Source organism: Acinonyx jubatus, chromosome X (genome assembly GCF_027475565.1).
Source record: "Acinonyx jubatus isolate Ajub_Pintada_27869175 chromosome X, VMU_Ajub_asm_v1.0, whole genome shotgun sequence".
In the NCBI taxonomy this organism is placed as follows: domain Eukaryota; kingdom Metazoa; phylum Chordata; class Mammalia; order Carnivora; family Felidae; genus Acinonyx; species Acinonyx jubatus.
The window spans coordinates 42672130-42691366 of record NC_069389.1 but is presented as its reverse complement, the minus strand read 5'-3'; the positions used below and the strand labels follow the sequence as shown (position 1 = coordinate 42691366).

At 39.9% G+C, this 19237-nt stretch overlaps 2 protein-coding genes across 5 annotated transcripts in view; one reads left to right on the top strand and one right to left on the bottom strand.

The window, feature by feature from the left end:
- The window catches only part of CCNB3 (cyclin B3), a 78283-nt gene extending 74127 nt beyond the window's left edge, over positions 1 to 4156 (bottom strand). Inside the window, exon 1 of the mRNA XM_053202324.1 lies at positions 4061 to 4156. The gene's annotated coding sequence lies outside the window, so the exon portion shown is untranslated. The remainder of the gene's footprint in view (positions 1 to 4060) is intronic.
- Positions 4157 to 7781: 3625 nt separating this feature from the next.
- Positions 7782 to 18582, top strand: AKAP4 (A-kinase anchoring protein 4). Of its 4 annotated transcripts, none has more exons than XM_015072578.3 (6): positions 7782 to 7938; positions 10762 to 10857; positions 11873 to 11923; positions 12464 to 12565; positions 15056 to 17194; positions 18236 to 18581. In XM_015072578.3, exons 2-6 carry the CDS (start codon positions 10762 to 10764, stop codon positions 18389 to 18391), a joined length of 2544 nt encoding a protein of 847 aa, XP_014928064.1. In that variant the 5' UTR covers positions 7782 to 7938; the 3' UTR covers positions 18392 to 18581. The 4 variants fall into 4 exon arrangements, with proteins under 4 accessions (XP_014928064.1, XP_053058298.1, XP_014928063.1 ...); XM_015072577.3 differs by lacking the exon at positions 7782 to 7938 and adding an exon at positions 8683 to 8840; XM_053202323.1 differs by lacking the exon at positions 11873 to 11923 and having other exon boundaries at positions 18236 to 18582.
- Positions 18583 to 19237: the final 655 nt, after the last annotated feature.

Below are 19237 nucleotides of genomic sequence, written 5' to 3'. Positions count from 1 at the left end.
AATGCACTTCAAATATAATGATATAAGTAGGTTGATAATTTAAAAATGGAAAAAGATATACATAAATTTTTAAAAAGAAAAAGGCAAGAGTAGCTATATTAATATCAGATAAAATAAACTTCAGAACAAAGTAAATCAGTAGGGACAGAGTGGAATATTACATAATGATAAAAGGATCAATCCACAAAGAAGATACAGCAACCCTAAATGTGTGTGCACCAACCAACAGAACTACAAAATACATGAAGCAAAATGTGATAGAACTGAAAGTAGAAAAATCCACATTTATAGTGGGAGACTTCAACACCTCATCTCAATAATTGATAAAGAACTATATTAAAAAATCAGCAGGGATATAGAAGTACTTAACAACACCATCAACAAACATATCCAGTCGACATTTATAGAGCACCTCTCACCCAATATCAGCAGAATACACATTCCTTTCAAGCTCTCATGGAACATAAGCCAAATGACCATCCCCTCAATCATAAAACAAACCTCAGCAACTATAAAAGAATTGAAATCACAACTGTGTTCTCTAACCACAATGGAATCAATAACAAAAATAACAGGAAAATTCCTAAACACTTGGAAACTAAGCAATACACCACACCAATCAAAGAGGAAGTCTTAAGGCAAATCAATAAATACACTGAATTTAATGCAAACGAAAATTCAATGTATGAAGATTTGTGGGATACAGCTAACGCAGTGCTGAAAGGGAAATTTATAGCACTAACTGCTTATATTAGAGGAAAAATCTAAAAGTCAATAATTTAAGCTCCACCTCAAGACTAAAAAAAGAAGAGCAAAATAAAACCAAACCAAGTATAAAGTATGAAATAATAAAGATAAAAGCAGAAATTGGTGAGATTTAAAACAGAAAAACCAATAGTGAAAATCAATGAAACAAAAAGTGGGTTCTTTGAAAATATCAATAAAATTAACAAATTTCTAGTAAGACTGACCAGAAAAAATACACAAATTAGCAATATCAGAAATAAAACAGAGGATATCACTACAGACCCTACTGACATCCAAAGGATACTAAGAGTATACTCTGAGCTCTATACACATAAATTTGACAAATTAATTGAATCACAAACTACCACAATGCACACAATATGAAATACATCGTTTGAATAGCTCCATAGCTTTAAAAATTTTTAATTTATGATTTTAAAATTGTCAAAAAAAGAAGTCTCTAGGCCCAGATTATTTCACTGGGGAATGAAACTAAATGTTTAAAGAAAAGTTCACACTAATTCTACACCATCTCTTCCAGAAAATAGAAGAAGAGGGAACACTTCCCAACTCATATGAAAACACTTCTACCTTGATACCAAAACCATAAAAAGAAAGTACAGAAAAAGAAAGCCATATACTAATCTTCCCTTATAAAAGAGATGCAAAATCTTTGGTAAGATATTAGCAAACAGAATTTAGCAATATATAAAAAGTATTATTTACCATGACCAAGTGGGGTTTGTTCCAAGGATGCAAGGCTGGTTCAAAAAATCAATCCATGTAATCTACCATATTAACAGGCTAAGGAATCCACAAAAAAATAAGAAAGCTATTAGAGCTAATAAATGAGCTCAACGCTGTAACATACAAAATCAATATACAAAACTCAATTGTATTTCTATACACTTGCAAGGAACAATCTGAAAATAAAATTAAGAAAACAATTCCACTTATAATGGCATCAAAAGGAATAAAATACTTAAAAATAAATTTAACAAAAGAAGTACAAGACTTGTACACTGAAAACCACAAAACATAATTAAGAAAAACTAAAGACTTAACTATATGTAAATACATCCCATGTTCATCGATTGAAATACTTAAAATTGTTAAGATGGCATGCCCCTCAAATTGATCTACAGAATCAACGAAATCCCTATCAACATCTGTGTAGAAAAGAGTTAACATAGCTGACCAGAGAGTGTTATCATCCAAAAATCCTGCTGGCAAGGTTGGCCCTTGGCTAGGATCTGGAAACTTGGATTTGGGAAGGGTTCCCACCACCCCAATGGATAAAAGTCACTGTACTTTAACTGTGCAAACAATATGGCTTACGGTGATCACCAGATTTCCTCCTGGGACTTTAGAGTTCCAGTAGGTACTAGCTGGAGGGTGCCTGCACCACCAACCTCCAGAAAAAATCCTTGGCACTGAGTGTCGAAAGAGAGTCACTCGTAAACATTTCACACATGCTGTCACAATTCCATACTGGGGAAATTTATGCTAAGTGAAAGAAGTCAGTCACAAAAGACCCACCTACTACATGATTCCATTTATATGCAATGTCCAAAACAGGCAAATCTATACAGAAAGTAAATTAGTGATTGCCTAAGCCTGGGTAAGTATAGATTTAGGGGAGGAGCACCTGGGTGGCTCAGTTGGTTAAGCCTCTGACCTTGGCTAAGGGCATGATCTCCCTGTTTGTGAGTTCAAGCCCTGCATCGGGCATTGTGCTGACAGCTCAGAGCCTGGAGCCTGCTTTGAATTCTGTGATTCTCTCTGTCCCTCCTCTGCTCACTTCCCTCTGTCTCTGTCCCTCCTCTGCTCATGCTCTGTCGATCTCAAAAATAAGTAAACATTAAAGAAAAAAAATTTTAAAGCATAGGGTTAGGGGAGATGGGGTATGACTTTTTTTTTGGTGATGAAAAAGTTCTCAAATTGATTATGGTGATGGTTCCACAACTCTGAATATACTAAGAATCATTGAGTTGTACACTTTAAATGGGTGAATTATGTGGTAGGTGAGTTAGATTTCAATAAAGCTGTTTTAAAAATAACTAGCTAATAAAATATATTGATTCTTTCAAAAAAAAATTCTGTTTAAGAGTAGCAAGGAAAGACTCAGTAGAACCAGTTAGGAACTTACTGCAACAAGCCAGGCAATTTGGACAAAGGTGGCTCAACATTCTTGGCCATGGCAATTCTTGAACAACTGTTACCACTAATTTCCGTTATTTTTTTAACTGATATATAATTGGTAGATAACATATTAGCTTCAGGTGTACATACTGATTTTTCAGTTATGTAAATATCCTTAAGCATATCCTTAAGCATATACGAATCTAGTGCTATCCCTTGCAGGGTAAATGAAAATCAGTAAAACACAGTCATTCTCCTCAAGCATTACCCCGTCTGGAAAGATAAAGCTCATGATGAAATACAATAGTCCCTGATTTCCTGGAACCTATAAACAACTTTTTTGAAGGAGACGCATCAATAAATATACACAAAAAGTGAAGTTTTTAGGATGGAGAGTGATTCTATGAGGGCAGGATCACCAATTTCACCTTTAATTTGAGGAATGCCTTGGCAAAACGGGTTTCTCTAAGGGATGATCTCACACTGTGTGGAAACATGTTTTGCAAGTTGCTGCGACCTCTTAGTGGCCACATGAACTCATTACCCCCATTTTACCCTCTTGATTTGAGAGTAACAGGCACGGTCTCAGCCTGACACCCCCACGGGGCAAGTACAAAACAAAGCGGAAGGAAGACTAGGCCAGTCTTCACCCCATTTTAACATTCTTCAAATCAAGGAGAACCTTAAGAGAGTCTGGTGGTGGGGGACGGGAGGGGGTGCCCACCAATGCCTCGAGGGAACCCGAAAAGCTTTATGCTTCCAGATCCCCTTCCTCTCCTCCCAAGGGTCTTTGTTTAAAACGTTCATTCACTGACAAAGATACTATGGGGGGGGGGGGGCTAGTAAAAACGTTGTTGCCAGTTAATGCTATATTTAAGTACTTTCCATCAGACATTGGAGACAAGTTTGTCGGTTTGACAAGAAAAAAAAATCCTATTCACAACCTAGCTCCCTCACCTAAATCTCCAGCTCGGACACAAAATATGTTTATATATTTACACATATAAGGCAAAAGACCCGTTTAATGCCTAGAAAAACAAGTTTTACTTTTAACAAGCTATAGACGGGCTGGAACAAACGCTATGTATTGAAAAGGGACTTCCCAAGTAGTAGGAAACGGAAACAAAACAAAACACAAAACAAAACACGGATGGGGGCAAAAGGGACTAACCGCCTCAGAATAACTTCCTCAGAGCAATCGCCTCAGAGCAACCCCCTCCAGAAAAAGTCGCCTCAGAAAATGGATCGCGGAGACAGGCGGTCCGACCTCACCATTCTCACCAGAGGGGGGGGGGGAGGGTAACAGATCAGCACTTTGTTCAGACTTGAAACCACCAGATGGGGCCAAAAGATCAGAGGACGTACCCCCTTATACTTTTCTTTTCCTCAAGAAATCTCTCTTGGGCGTTTTCAGACCCTTCGAAGAAAGAAAAGGCGTACCACTCTGGGCGCGCACACACATACGCCCACCCAACCGTTAAATGATGTAATGGGTAGTGCCTCACCTAGCCTTACACCCAGCCAAATGGCTTCCCCCATTGATCCAGCCCCCCATTGAGATGAAATCGGGATTAAAATAGTACCCGTTTCTTAAGGCTGTGTGACAATTAAATGAGATGATGCATGTAAAACACAGTACCGGGCAAATTTTCAGGCCCCACTCCAGACCTGCAGAATTAAAACCTCTGGGACAGAGCCCAACTAGCTTCACAAGTCCTACAGGTGATTCTGAGCCGCACTAAAGTCTGAGAGTTACTTCTCTAAGAAGTATACTGCCCACTGAAATATTATTACAGATTCCCAGGACTCCGTGGCTTCTGAATTGTTTGCTACCTGAAATTCTAACACCATCATTTGTTCCCCGAGCCCAGCCGTGGGCTGTATTGCAGCGAATACAATGAGAGATGGGAAAAACTGGCTGCCTGCCCGGCTTTTGAAGCAGGTGATCCAGGAATACAAAAAGTTAATTAACTCTACAAGGCCAGATCTAGTAAATGTCAGATGAATTATACAGACAAGAAGGAAATGTTCTAGGAAATCAGAGGAGGGAAATTTCCCAATTATAAGAGGGAGGAGCCTGACCAGAAATGGCAACTGTCAAGCCAAGCCCACCTTTCACAAATAGCTATTAAGTCATTATCTACAACAAGGCCACAGAACAGACCTTAGCTGCCTAATTAAGCCTCTGCCTAAAAGGAAACCCCAACATATCTAAGAACCTTCTTTTCTTTAACAGCTTCCCTCTGGAATAAAAAAAGAGAGAGACACAGAATATTTATAGCATTTTAAAGTCCTTTATTTTCTCCTTCCACTACTTCAATCACTCATAGGAAAGGCCAGGTATACCCAGTACAGATATAACATAAATACTTGACAGAAGTAATTATGCAGCACTGGTGCTGAGATGTTCAGAAGAGCTATCTAATATTTCACTTTAGCATGGTTGTGAGAAGCTGCTGTAAATGACAGTGTGTATTCTCATGTCTGAAAAATAATTCAGGAGAACAGGAGTTACATTTATATTGCTCCACAATAAAGAAAGTCTGTAAATCACTGGTATCACTGCACATTTTCCAAATGGTCACAGTGCCATCTCATAAACTAAATTACGTAGCCTAATCTGAGACTGGAAGATACTTAGTGAGGCTAACAGGCAGACAGTGATTTCATGAAGGCTAATAGTTCAGCTCATTTAAATTTCATTTTGCCATTATTCAGAACATTGACAAACACAGGTCCCATTTTTACTATCTTAATAGCTCTTTCAAAACAAATGTAGACTGAAAGCATATTTAAAGTGTTGATTTCTACAATTATTCACAAGTTTGTGTGGAAGAGATGTTTGGTTAGAATAAACAAAGTTAGAAAATGGATGATGATGGTTTAAAAAAAAAAAGACAATCAAAGCTTCTATGTTTAACTTCTCTATGTTTGGCTCCTAAAGGCTGATCTAAGTGCATGCCTTGTACCTTACAAATATTCACACACTCACACACCATATTCCTTCTTCTGACTCTTTGAACATCCCTTCTACCCCACCCATCTGTTGCCATCTCTAGTCAGTATACACTGGTCTGAGAATCTCAGGAGCTTAAGAGAAAGAAGAGGCAGAGGACATACCATAACCTATGACTGAGCCTCCTTACATTTTTGTTGTTGGTTTCCTATCCAAATGCTGCTCTTGTTTGCTCCTGGGTAGCCTCCAGGATGACAAGATCGGGGCGCTGTGGGACAGGGCTCTAATCATCCATAATAGTTCTCTTTTTGTCATTCAGGAGATTTAGTAAGACATTTTCCAGGCCCAGATCACAGTTGTTCCCTTCTGGGATGAGAGACATAGAGGTTTTTGGGGCGAGGGTTTTTTTGTTTTTTTAATCTTAGGGATATACATTCTTGTGCTTGGAGAATAAATACACAGTTTTATTCTTTGCTTCTTATTCCACAGACGTGAGCCAGACACAGGAGCTCCAAATTTTTCTTTAATAATCAAAAGTCTTGACAAAAAAAAATGATACAGGGAAAACAAGTCTTGTACTGTGGATTTAATTCATCACCACTGACTTACAAAGACTCCCTCCTTGACCAAAATGTATTTTTAATAAAAATTGTATATATTTAAAGTATACAACATGATGACTTGATATAGTCAGGCCCCTACGAAATTTCTTCTCAACTAGGCCTCAACCATAGCTGATAAGAACTGCAACTTTGGGTACAAACAGTATCATCCATTCCATACATTAAGAGACTTGAACAAACACTAACATAGTTTCTATCAGCTCAAAGCCATATCCCTAGGATGATGACCCCAGCATCCTTAAAAGACCTGCCTACGGAAGTTCAACACTGCCAGAAGAATTTACTGTTTGTTTCAGCCAAAACCTGATTATAGGCCCCTGACCTCCCTTTTCTTAGAGCATTTCTTTAGAAAACCTATCATTGTAAATCCTTTATGTTACTTTGAGATATATCTTCTACAACCCAGAAATATTTTTCTCAAGGACCTAGGAGCCATCCCTTTGAAAGGTAATTATCAAGAAAGATAGGACCTCTGTCTCCTAATCTCTGTGAAAGGATAGGAGCCTAACTTCGATAAGAACCAGTTAGCAAACACAGTTGCCCTAATCACATTGATCACCCCACACACACACACACACACAGGCTTCCCTTGGCATTTTTTCCTTTAGCGCACCCGAACATTTAAAAAGCCTTCTGCCTCTTGTTTCAGTGGACTTGAGCTCTGTTCATTGGAAGATTCTATTCCTTACTGCAGTAGTCTGAATAAAATCTGTCTTGCCACTTTTAACAAATGTCCAGTTCTGTTTCTTTTTGATGTCATAAACTAACAAGATTGAAATTGTACATCAGGGTTAGGCAAGACATGCAGTCTCGGGGGTAACAAGAAGAAATTGAAGTAGAATCAAGAATACAAAACTCTATTATTTAGGGGATCATCTCGACTTATAACTAGTTCAGATGCATTTATTCACATGTATGAGGTTAAAGTGGAAACATATGGAGGAAGGAGAGTAAAAAAGATGAGACTTGGGCACAGTGTGAGCCATTTGGTTATGGACTAATGTTGTGAAACTGAGGCTAATCTAAAGGCACCTCAAAGTCTAATGGATAATCCTTTAAAGAATATGGTAGCCAGAAATCCAGCACGGGCCATATAATGAAAAAGAGTAAGTGGGGCTCAGGTCCTTTCATAACTTAAAAAGTCTGTGCAAGGCTGACCCTGTCCTAAGTAGACTAGTCTTTTTTTCTTAGAAAATTATGTCTCATGATGAAGGTTAGAGTTTGCTAGACATGCATAATCCTAAGAATAAAGCTCCCATTTTTGTGCTGTCACTGTTCTCCATAGAAACAGTGATGTCATTAAGTAGGAGTTCTGGGGCCAGCTGGTGGGGAAGGCTTTAGGAGAGTATGGAGGGTTGAGGAAAGAAGCAACATCCTGTGTCAGACTAGAAGGGTCATCACAGCATCCAAATTAACAAGAAAAAAATCATCCCAAGGTCCTGTGAAACAGCCTACTCTGATACTACCAAGGCAGGGGCATTTTCTAACTTCTCCTTGTTTTAATATAATTTATTGTCAAATTGGCTAACATACAGTGTATACAGTGTGCTCTTGGCTTTTGGGGTAGATTCTTGTGGTTCATCGCTTACATACAACACCTAGCATTCATCCCAACAAGTGCCATCCTCAATGCCCATAACCCATTTTTCCCTCTGACTTCTTTTTGACTAGCTAAGGGGGTGTCTTCGTGGTGGGGTGAAATCACAGAAGCTATTAAGGCAGCCTCCAACTTTCTATTTTCATACTTTTATTCAGGATATCCAGAAAGGACTTCAACATTTTTTGTTTCTACATAAATCCAAAGATCTCTTGCTACATAACTCTGAATCTCTAGTGGGAAACCCAAAGAGAAATAAGCTAAGATGTGAAAATTAATAGTTTTTTATTCATTAAGGCTGGTGGCAATTCTCTATGTGAAAAATACAGACCCCCACCAAACGGGTAACTAATATGATTAGATTGTTCTGGAAACAAGAAGAGGAAAGAGAATGGAAGTCTCAAGGGATTGTGAGCTGGACAAAATGTGAAATAAATATGTGTACCTTCCTAGAGAGAACAGAAAAGGGTTGTTGTACAGCAGACAGCCTGATGTGCTTTTGATGTGAAGGGCTACTGAGTTTGCCATATTGCCACACCTTTGCTGAGGTTGCTAGTCTCAGGCATTGTGACCCAACCAATTATGTTGTCACACCCCCGGGTCAAAGGCAGCAGGGAAAAGCCTGGCCCATCAGTCTCATCCAACAGCTGACTGGGGTGGCAGCCAGCCGCAAGTGCCCAAGAACTTGGCACTGCCCACTTCCATCTAAAGGGGCACATCTCCCTTCTGGGTGGCACAATTTCAGCGAAAAGCCTAAAATAACTTCATTATCAAGGTAATGAGTTCACAAATTTTATTTTTTTACAATTCTTTTGGATTTGGACTAAGGCTATATCCAAATCATATGAGGGACCTCTATGACTTTCCTTCTTTTTTCCTATGCTAGTGATCTCTAGTTTTTTAAAAAAGAGACTCCCTCTTATGAGTGGGTATGGGAAGCCCTTTCCTAAAACTTTTTCAGGGGTGTGTAGACATTCTTGAAGTGAGAGCCCGAAAAGATCTGGGGGCGGGCAGTTGGGAATGGCAAAGGGTAGAAATGCAGTATTGTGTGAAAAGATAACCATCAGAGGATAGCTGTTATAAAAACGTTGAGAGAGGGAGAGGGAAGGAAGGAGGAAAGAGGAGGGCAAGGGAGGGAGGGAAGAAGGAGAGAGGAGGGCAGGGGAGAGAGGGGAGGGAGGGAAGAGAGGGGATGGCAGGGGAGGGAGGGAGGGAAGGAGAGAGGAGAGGAGGGAAGGAGAGAGGAAGGGAGGGGAGGGAAGGAGAGAGGAGGGGAGGGAAGGAGAGAAGAGGGGAGGGAAGGGAGGGGAAGGAAGGAGGAGAGAGGAGGGCAGGGGGGAGGGAGGGAAGGATGGAGAGAGAGAGGAAGATAAGTAGGGAAGGAGGGAGAGAAAGGAAGAAGGGAGGGGGGAAGAAGAGTAAAGAGAGGGAGGGGAGGGAGGTAGAGGTTAAAAGGGTCTAAGTTTTTAAGGGAGTTGGGGAAAAGGAATTCAACTGCCCTCTAATAACTTGGCAAAAAGGCTTCTCCTGTTACATTTTAAAAAGAAATCAAATTCAAGCTCCAGAAACCAAAACAATTCTACTGAGCTCTTAACGTGTCTGCCTGAACATAGATCTGAGGTCTTACATAGCAAAAATCAATCAGTGGCCTCTGCCATTTCCTTTTTACTTTTAGTTCTAGGCCAGGGTGGGAGGTGGTGGGGGGTGGGGGTTGGAAGAAGTTGGCAGAGATTCTTTTTTCTTTCAAAAATAAAATTAAACTTGGTCTATGGGATCAGGGTCTGGTCTTCCCTCAGACATCTGTCTTTTGGTTATATTTACAGCTATTAGGCAGTTTTCTCAGCATTCATAAACTTGTTTTATGTTGGAATCTTCTATGTTGTTTTGATTAAAAGGGCTATTTATTTACTCTACTGGTGTTGACCCTAGTCTTTTCCAATGGCCCTATGTAATAAGTATTACAGCTATTTACCTAATTTCATTTTCTTTGATGTAATGAGAAAGACTCTGGTTGAACTGGAGTTAGCTAAAGTTCAGTTAAATAGGATGAGATGAACTTTATTCTTTGAGGTAACCTAGAGTGGGTAAACAGAAGTGGAGACACATGAGATCTAGTAGAGTTGGGTAGAAGTAAATCATTGAATTTAATTCCTACAGTCCCTAGACCTCCTTTAAATTTGCTTCTCAGCCTGCCATTTTTCCTGACTTGTTTCTCACAAATTAATATGATACTCCCATGATTCCAAATACTTGATGTGGGAAGTCTAAATTAAAGGAGACTATGGACTGTGCTAAATGATCCTGATTATCAAGTTCAAATATTTCATAGTTCATTCCCCCATTGTTCACCCTTCCAGTTCCTAGTCTAAACCTAATTGAAACATACAGATGGGTTTCAGGAAGCCCTTCAGAGATTCTTACCCAAACTCAGCCAGTTTCTAAAAGCATATATATAGTTATATAGTTATATAGCTTAGATAGTTATATAGTTATATATGGCTTTTAGAAACTGGCTGAGTATATATATATATATATATATATATATATATATATATAGTTATATAGTTATATAGTTATATAGCTATATAGCTATATAGTTATATAGTTATATAGCTATATAGCTATATAGTTATATAGTTATATAGTTATATAGTTATATAGTTATATATTCAGATTTCTTCCCTTTCTCTTTATAGATGTCTGATGATATTGACTGGTTACATAGCCGCAGGGGCGTGTGCAAGGTTGATCTCTACAGCCCAAAAGGACAGCAAGATCAGGACCGGAAAGTCGTAAGTATAAAATTACCCCTACCAAGGAGTGGAAAGGATCAGTGTAGGAATATAGATATATTGGAGCCCAGGATAGACTAATGGAGAGTGATACTGTGATGTCTCCAAGCAACCAAGCTCAATGACACAAGGACAAAGGGAGAGTCAGGACCAGGAGTGATGTAAAGGACCTGGGGCAGGAAGGTTAGGGGGGAGTCTGAGGGGGAGGGAGAAGTGGTGGTTGCCTAGTTACCAGCCCTTATTACCTAACACTTCTGAAGTCACAATGTCATCTAGCTACCAGTCAGTTACACTAAAGTGGGACTCCCTCAGGAGGGCAAAATACTTCATGCTCTGTTTCCCAAACTTCAAGTGATTTGCATAGTACTTCACATTTTTTTTATCTTGTTCCAGCACCACTCATACTATTATTTACTTAATACATATTTCTGCTATGTTTTTAAAAATGAATTTAAAATTCAAATACATTTAAAAATTACCATCACCCTAAGCATTATTGTCTGTAATACCACAGGTTTGATGTTTTAGTATGTATTTTCCACAAGTACACCTATTACATACAAACATCTATTTACGTACCACCTAAAATATTCTATATCATCAGTAGTAAAAATGCCACATTTGGGGAACACTATAGCAGAAAGTGCTGTAAACTGGGAATCAATTAGAATCAACTTCTAATGAAAGTTCCACCTTTGAGTTTGTGTCGGTTGGGCAAGCCACCTCTCTTCTCAGTTTTCTTAATAAATGTGGATATTATATTTTGGGCTTCTGTCTGACAGGTAGGTATTCTCATTTATGAACTACAGGAATGCTTAGATTCTGTCTGCCTAATCATAATCATATTAACATCTATTGAGTACTTACTGTGTACCGGCACTCTGCTAAAAGCTTTACATTCAGTATCTTAATTAGTCCTCACAAGAATCCTATAAGGTAAGTGCTATTGTCATCTCTCAGAAAGAAATTACAGTCTTTAGAGTTTTTCTAAATTCACCCTCCTAATTTGATACAGATATGCTTTGTCGATGTGTCTACCTTGAATGTGGAAGGTAAAGATTCTAAGGTGGGTATTCTCTGCTCCCCTCCCTTGGAATGGGTGGGAAACTGCTGAGTGGGTTTTATCAGCCACGGCATGAGAAAAGCGAAAGGCTGTAGCAGAGTGTGGAAAGGTGGAGGAGATTCAAATGGAAGGTCATTGTTCTTGTGAGCCCAGGATCCCTGGTTCAGAATTTACTGTCACTCTAGATACCAAATCTCATTTTAGAAGACACTTAAGTTGTTGGTAGGGCTGAAAGAATTAACACATGGAAAATTTAAAAAAAAAAACCTGTCCAAAAGTTTGATGATTAACAGAACATGATTCCTGAGACTGACAGCTTTGTGAATACCTTCTGTGGGGCTTGGGAAAGAGGAGTAGTAATTTGTGGAGGGAACTTTATCATTCTTCAAAGACTAGAGAGCACTACAGTCCTACCTCTCCTTCAGAAAGAAAAGCATAATAGGAGACATAACATTCATACTTTGAAGTGGTAGCCTAGGAGGGCAGCCTAGAGAAGTCTCAAAAACCAACTGTTCATAAAAATCTTATCCCTTAATTCCATAGGATACTGCTGGTTCCAGTTCAGAAGGTGACTTAAACCTGGGGAATCTAGAAGAAAAAGAGATTATTGTCATCAAGGATACTGAGAAGCAAGACCAGTCTAAGGTATACTTAGTCTCTGAGCTCACCCTTTCTAATTCTTAGACCTGAATGCTGAGTCTGAGGACTCTGGTTCACAGATAGTAAGAGAATTATTGTCAAAAATGCCCATAAATTTGAATACTATGACATTCTAGAGAACACAGTCCTAAGTTCAGAGTAACGGTAAGTTCAATGCTCAGGTATCTAACAATGGCACTAATCACAAAGGCTCATAATGCCCTTTCCTGATCTCAGGTACGTACTCCAAACATAACTTTGCTATTCTTATCCTAATTAGGATGTGGGCTTATAAGCAAGATCCTTTGCATTATTGTTTGCTGGCTGGTAATAGACTTGTGTGCCCCACATTGCCCAAAGACCAAGAAGGAAGAATGAGGATATGGAGCAGAGAGAATCCACAACAGCCAAGAACTGTAGTTGCCTGGTTCCTACCCTGTTGTCCAAGAGATTACCTAGGCTATTGGATAGCATAAAGTTAGAAACAATTAGAATTGTATGCCCCTGTCACATATAGAATCCTTTTGTTTTTGTGTAAGGATTATATCTGTTGGGCCTCTGGTTTGGGGTAGGCATTAGAGTACATGACAAGTCATCCCCACAGTCCTACAAGCTCAGAGCGGCTGGTATTGGCACAGGATATTTGGCTTTAGTGCAAAACAGTCAAATATTTCTTGTTCTATGTTCCTAGGCTCATGTTATAATGAGAAACATCATTTCTGGCCCCAGGCACCTTTTGAATGATGAGTGTAACCCCTAAGGAAGGAAAAGCCAGTTGCAAAATATTCTCTAAATACTTTTGAGTTCAGTTGGGGGTGGCCAACTCAATTTTGGAGCCTCAAGAAAGGGATAAATTATACCTGGTGTTTATTTTTAAAAGAGCAGCCCATATTTCCTACACACAAGGCAGATACCCTTGATTGTATCAAGCCCATTTGCAAAAAGTTGAACTTATCATGACCTCACGTTTCCAGGAATTCCATGAAAAGACAGATAAAGCAATCAAAGGGGCAAAGAGGGCCATGGCACTTAGCACTGAGTAGAAAAAGTATATAATACATATACACATACCCAGACATGGGCATACACAGTCACAAGCATATAAATCTACACAAAGTGACATATACATTGATACATACATCTATATACATTAACAAAAATGAATTTATACAAGCAATGACATACTCATGCCTGGCTACCTGTGACATTGACAAACACACATAAGTACTAATCTAACAAATTTATGCATTTGACCTATTCATAAACAGTGACTTACACACATACACAAAAATATACAGTCATACAGAGTCAGATACCTTGACACGCCCACATGTGACACACATAAACATCCACATATATATATATCCATGCACACTATGCATAAACATATACTCACACACATTAACACCCATAACCCTTGATCAAAACATTGGTGACCATACAGACTCAGGTATAAGCATACACACCTATAAATATATTTCATGTTGATACACACCCATACAAACTTAAACAAAATGATACATAGTCACTAACTCTCTTTGAATGCATTGATACACACATCCATACAAATGCAATAACATCCCCACTCATGTATTCACACACAAACGCAAATGCAAGGGTGTGTGTACTAATACACACTCTTACGCACTGACCTAGCATATAAATAGAGCATAAGTGATACCCAATTTATTGACAGACTACATAGTCATTATTCAATCACCTATTTCCACACAGTCATATTTTAACATACACATCTATTAATATAGTATGCATTAATTATACATGGATATATTAATGAGTGTGTATGTTACTATGTGAATGTATGCAGCAACATACACAAATGCATTTATGGCTGCATGATACATGCTACTGGATTTATATCATAAATATATGCATATCATTCAAATTGGCACTTGCTTATTTACATATTCTCAGATACACTGACATACACACTCTCATGTTTACATTCCCACACATGTACAACATATACACAGTAACATGCACATGTGGCAGTGGGTATCGATGTCAACATATTACACATCCTCATACCTACTCAAACATGTACACTGACATACACATATACACACACATATACACACGCACATCTTCACACACAATACAGTCTGACACATTCTCACATCTATTGAGATGTTCACACTTATGAATTGCTATATTAATATGCATATGCACACAATGGATACATGGATACATTTTTGACACATATTGAGATAAGCACAAATACACAGATGAAATTGGCAAATATATTGCTAACACTCAGGTGTAGTTAAGTGTACCAATGTATATACTCTGATCTTTTGTGGCTGCCACTTGTGTTTGAACATGTATTAATGGTTATAATTGTATGTTAAGTTCCCATGCAAATTCTGAAAGCCAAATCCCTAATCTGTGTGGTTTAGAAGATATATCTTCTAAATAAAATGAGCGAAAGAAGTACCCTACCCAAACTCTTATGGATAGGTGTTCTTCCTTTTTTAGATGGAGGGATCTGTGTGTCTTTTCAAACAAGCTCCCTCTGATCCCATAAGTGTCCTCAATTGGCTTCTGAATGACCTCCAGAAGTATGCCTTGGGCTTCCAGCATGCACTGAGCCCCTCAGTCTCTAGCTGTAAACACAAAGTAGGAGACACAGAAGACAAAAATCACAAATTACCCTCTGAGAACTGCTACAGCATCTATGCCGACCAACTAAACATAGATTATTTGGCCAACGGACCTCAACGGCTATGTCTAGAAACTACAGCAGCCAAAAACACCAACAATAACCAGAGTCCTTCCACTCCTCCAGCCAAATCTCATAGCAATCAGAGGGCAGTTATTTCCCCTGATGGCGAATGTTCTATGGATGACCTTTCCTTCTATGTCAACCGACTATCTTCTCTGGTAATCCAGATGGCTCGTAAGGAAATCAAGGAGAAGTTGGAAGGTGGAAGCAAGTGCCTTCATCATTCTATCTATTCATCCCTTGGGGAAAAGGGGAAAAACAACCCTCAAAGTGCTGTGAGGAAGATCGCTTCTGAAATGGCCCATGATGCTGTGGAACTGACTTCTGAAGAAATGCGGGGCACTGGGGAGGAGTGCAGGGAAGGTGGCTGGAAAACCTTTCTGTATAGTGAATTGTCCAACAAGAACAAGGGTGGTGACAAACAGATGTGTCAAAGAGACAGCAAAGAATTTGCAGATTCTATCAGCAAAGAGCTCATGGTTTATGCAAATCAGGTGGCATCTGACATGATCGTCTCTGTTATGAAGACCTTGAAAATACATAGCTCTGGGAAGCAAGTTCCAGCCTGCGTGGTCCTGAAGAGGGTGTTGTTAAAACACACCAAGGAAATTGTGTCTGATTTGATTGATTCCTGCATGAAGAACCTGCATAATATCACTGGGGTCCTGATGACTGACTCAGACTTTGTCTCAGCGGTCAAGAGGAATCTGTTCAACCACGGAAAACAAAATGCTGCAGATATCATGGAAGCCATGCTGAAGCGTCTGGTCAGTGCTCTTCTTGGGGAGAAGAAGGAGACTAAATCACAGAGTCTGTCGTATGCATCCTTGAAAGCTGGGTCCCATGATACCAAATGCAAAAACCAAAGTCTTGAATTCTCAGCTATGAAAGCTGAGATGAAGGGGAAGGACAAAGGCAAGATGAAACCAGAGCAGTGCAAGTCATTGACCAGTGCCGAGAAAGTCGGTGAACACATCCTCAAGGAGGGCCTGACCATGTGGAACCAAAAGCAAGGAAACCAAGGCAAGATGCCTGGCAAAGCATGTGCCAATATGGAGGAAAAGAGAGAAAAGATCAGCCCTTCCACAGATTCGCTGGCAAAGGACTTGATTGTGTCTGCCCTTATGTTGATCCAGTACCATCTGACCCAGCAGGCCAAAGGCAAAGATGCATTAGAAGACGAGTGTCCTAGTTCCACCATGGGCTATATGACTCCGAATGCCCAATATGAAAAGTGTGCAAGTGGCCAAAGTGCCAAGGCACTTTCAATGAAACGTCTAGAATCTCATGAAGCTCCTGGACCATCCACCCCTCTAAAGGAAAATCAACAGCTGGACTCCCAGAAGCTCGATATGTCAAACATTGTTCTAACGCTGATCCAGAAACTGCTTAGTGAGAGCCCCTTCAACTGTGATGACCCATGTGAAGGTGAGAACAAGCGTTCTGAGCCCAGAACAAGCAAAGCCGTTTCCATGTCCAAGAGACCTGACAGACGGGAAGAAAAATACCAGGACTATCAAGAACTTGACTCTACCACTGGCATGAAGCAAGTGAACCACCAATTTATAGATCAACTGGTAGAATCTGTGATGAAGTTGTGCCTTGTCATGGCTAACTATAGTAATAACATGGCAGCCCTTGCTGAGTTGGAAGAACAAGCAGCCTTGGCAAACAACCCCAATTACCAGGTTGGTGGTTCCAGATATAGTCATGATGGTGCGATGCCACAGACCCATCAACACTCAACTGGGCCTGAAGTCATAGTTAATAATCAGTGCTCAACCAGTAACTTGCAGAAACAGCTCCAGGCTGTCCTGCAGTGGATCGCAGCCTCCCAATTTAACGTGCCCATGTTGTACTTCATGGGAGATGATGATGGACAACTGGAGAAGGTAAGCAATGCAACAGACACAAGAAGAAAAGAGGGTTGGGATTGGCAGGGGCAGGGAGGCAGCATTGTACTTAGAACCCAAGAGCAGCCCAATTTTTTTCCAAGCCTGTTCTTTACTGTGCACTTCATGAATTACTTTCATTTTGTAAAAAGACAGAAGTGGTGAATCATTAAGTGGGGCTCTGGATATCTCAAGGCCTGTGCACTTCTACCAAGAGGAGGAGAGTAAAATTAGCTCATTTTATCAGTGATCCTTTCAACAAATTATTTGGTAACACATCAGGGAACAATTTTTGAGTCATGTTTTGAGTTTGAAGGCCCTCAAAGGATTAGAGACAGGAAAAAAAAAGAAAAAGGGAGCTACGGAGCTCCTTCCCAAACTCACAGGTCCTGCATTTGTCCCAAGAGTACTTGCCTTCTTAAATTTTTTGCCCTAGGCACCTCACTTACTTCATCCTAGTCTTGGTCTTGCCTTCCAGTCTCACAGAAGCCAGCATTCATACACATACTGTTTCTCTCTCCTCTCTCTCTCTTTCTCTCTCTCTCTCTCTCTCTCTCTCTCTCTCTCTCTCTCACACACACACACACACACACACACACACACACACACATCTCACAGCTGTGTTTCCTACATTAGATGGGCTCAAGAGAAATAAAACACTGAACCAAAATTATTTTCAGTCCAAGACCAGGAAATTGTCTCTACTTCCAATCACATACTTTTTCAGGGAAGCTGGGGAATGGCAACCCCTAACACTGACCTAGCAATCATCACAGACTAATTGAAGGATCTAGCACCTATCAGAAGTATTTGGTGAACACAATTGATTCCAGAGTTTGTTTTCTGAAGCTCAAAAAGAAAGTCCTGTGGCATTTTGATCTATGTCATTAGAAGAGGGCTGAGGTAAAAGGAAAGCCATGTCAGAAGCCTCCAGTCCTGCATCTGTCAGACTTTAATCCTAGAATCATGGCTCACTTTATCCATCTAGGTCCCTTCTCCAAAAGCATCACGTGACTCAAGCTACCTCTGCTCTCTCCACAGCTTCCCGAAGTTTCAGCTAAGGCAGCAGAGAAGGGGTACAGTGTAGGAGATCTTCTTCACGAGGTCATGAAGTTTGCCAAGGAACGACAACTGGATGAAGCCGTGGGAAACATGGCTAAGAAACAACTGCTAGACTGGTTGCTCACTAACCTGTGAGCTAACAACTCCTTTGACTCCTCTCCTTTACTCCCCTAGCAGCATTCCATCCCAGCCTGAACATCCCCACCATCAGGCCAGTGAACTGCACACCACATGATTGTATTTCCTAATACATATGAGCAGTTGGACTGTGCAAATACAGGGTGTCCAAAAGCTGGGCAATAACATGAATAAAAAAAAATTTTAAAAAAAAGTGTAATTGTTTTCTTGATCAGATAGACCTGATGCAAGGTAGGAGAATGGGTTTAATTCCAAGGACCTGGTGATACAGTGTTGGACATGTGTCCAGATCTCACCCTGGCTTCTTTTCTGAGCACCCAAGACACAGGGCTATAACATATGTCCCAAGTCCCCAAGTAATCTGGTTTGTCCAAATCTCAGTATACAATCTCTTTAGAGTTTCCTCACCTGTGGTCTCCCTATTTCTCTCAGAATTTCATACCAAACTTGATAATTCCTCTTCTAATCCCAAGGATGCAACCTTCTTGGGTTTTGTTAAGATTTTGAAGATGGGCTATCTTACATGAAATCTAACTGAAAAAAAAAGTATATTACCCATGGACATTGATCCCCCTTGCCTCACACACACCCTCACTGTTTACTGTACATGGATAGATACTATCCAGAACTACAATGGGATCTGATCCTCCCTTACATGTGAATAAAGCTTTCTTAGAAGTCATTTACTTCAATTGATGAGATTTCCTGGTCTTCCATCAGTCTGAGAGAAAATCTTTCTGAGAATAAAGCTACAGGATGGTAAATTCATAGCCACCCTATGTGAATCCCAACGTCTCTTTTGAGACCAGCGCTAAATCCTCAGATTGGTTGCATGCTTCTCAG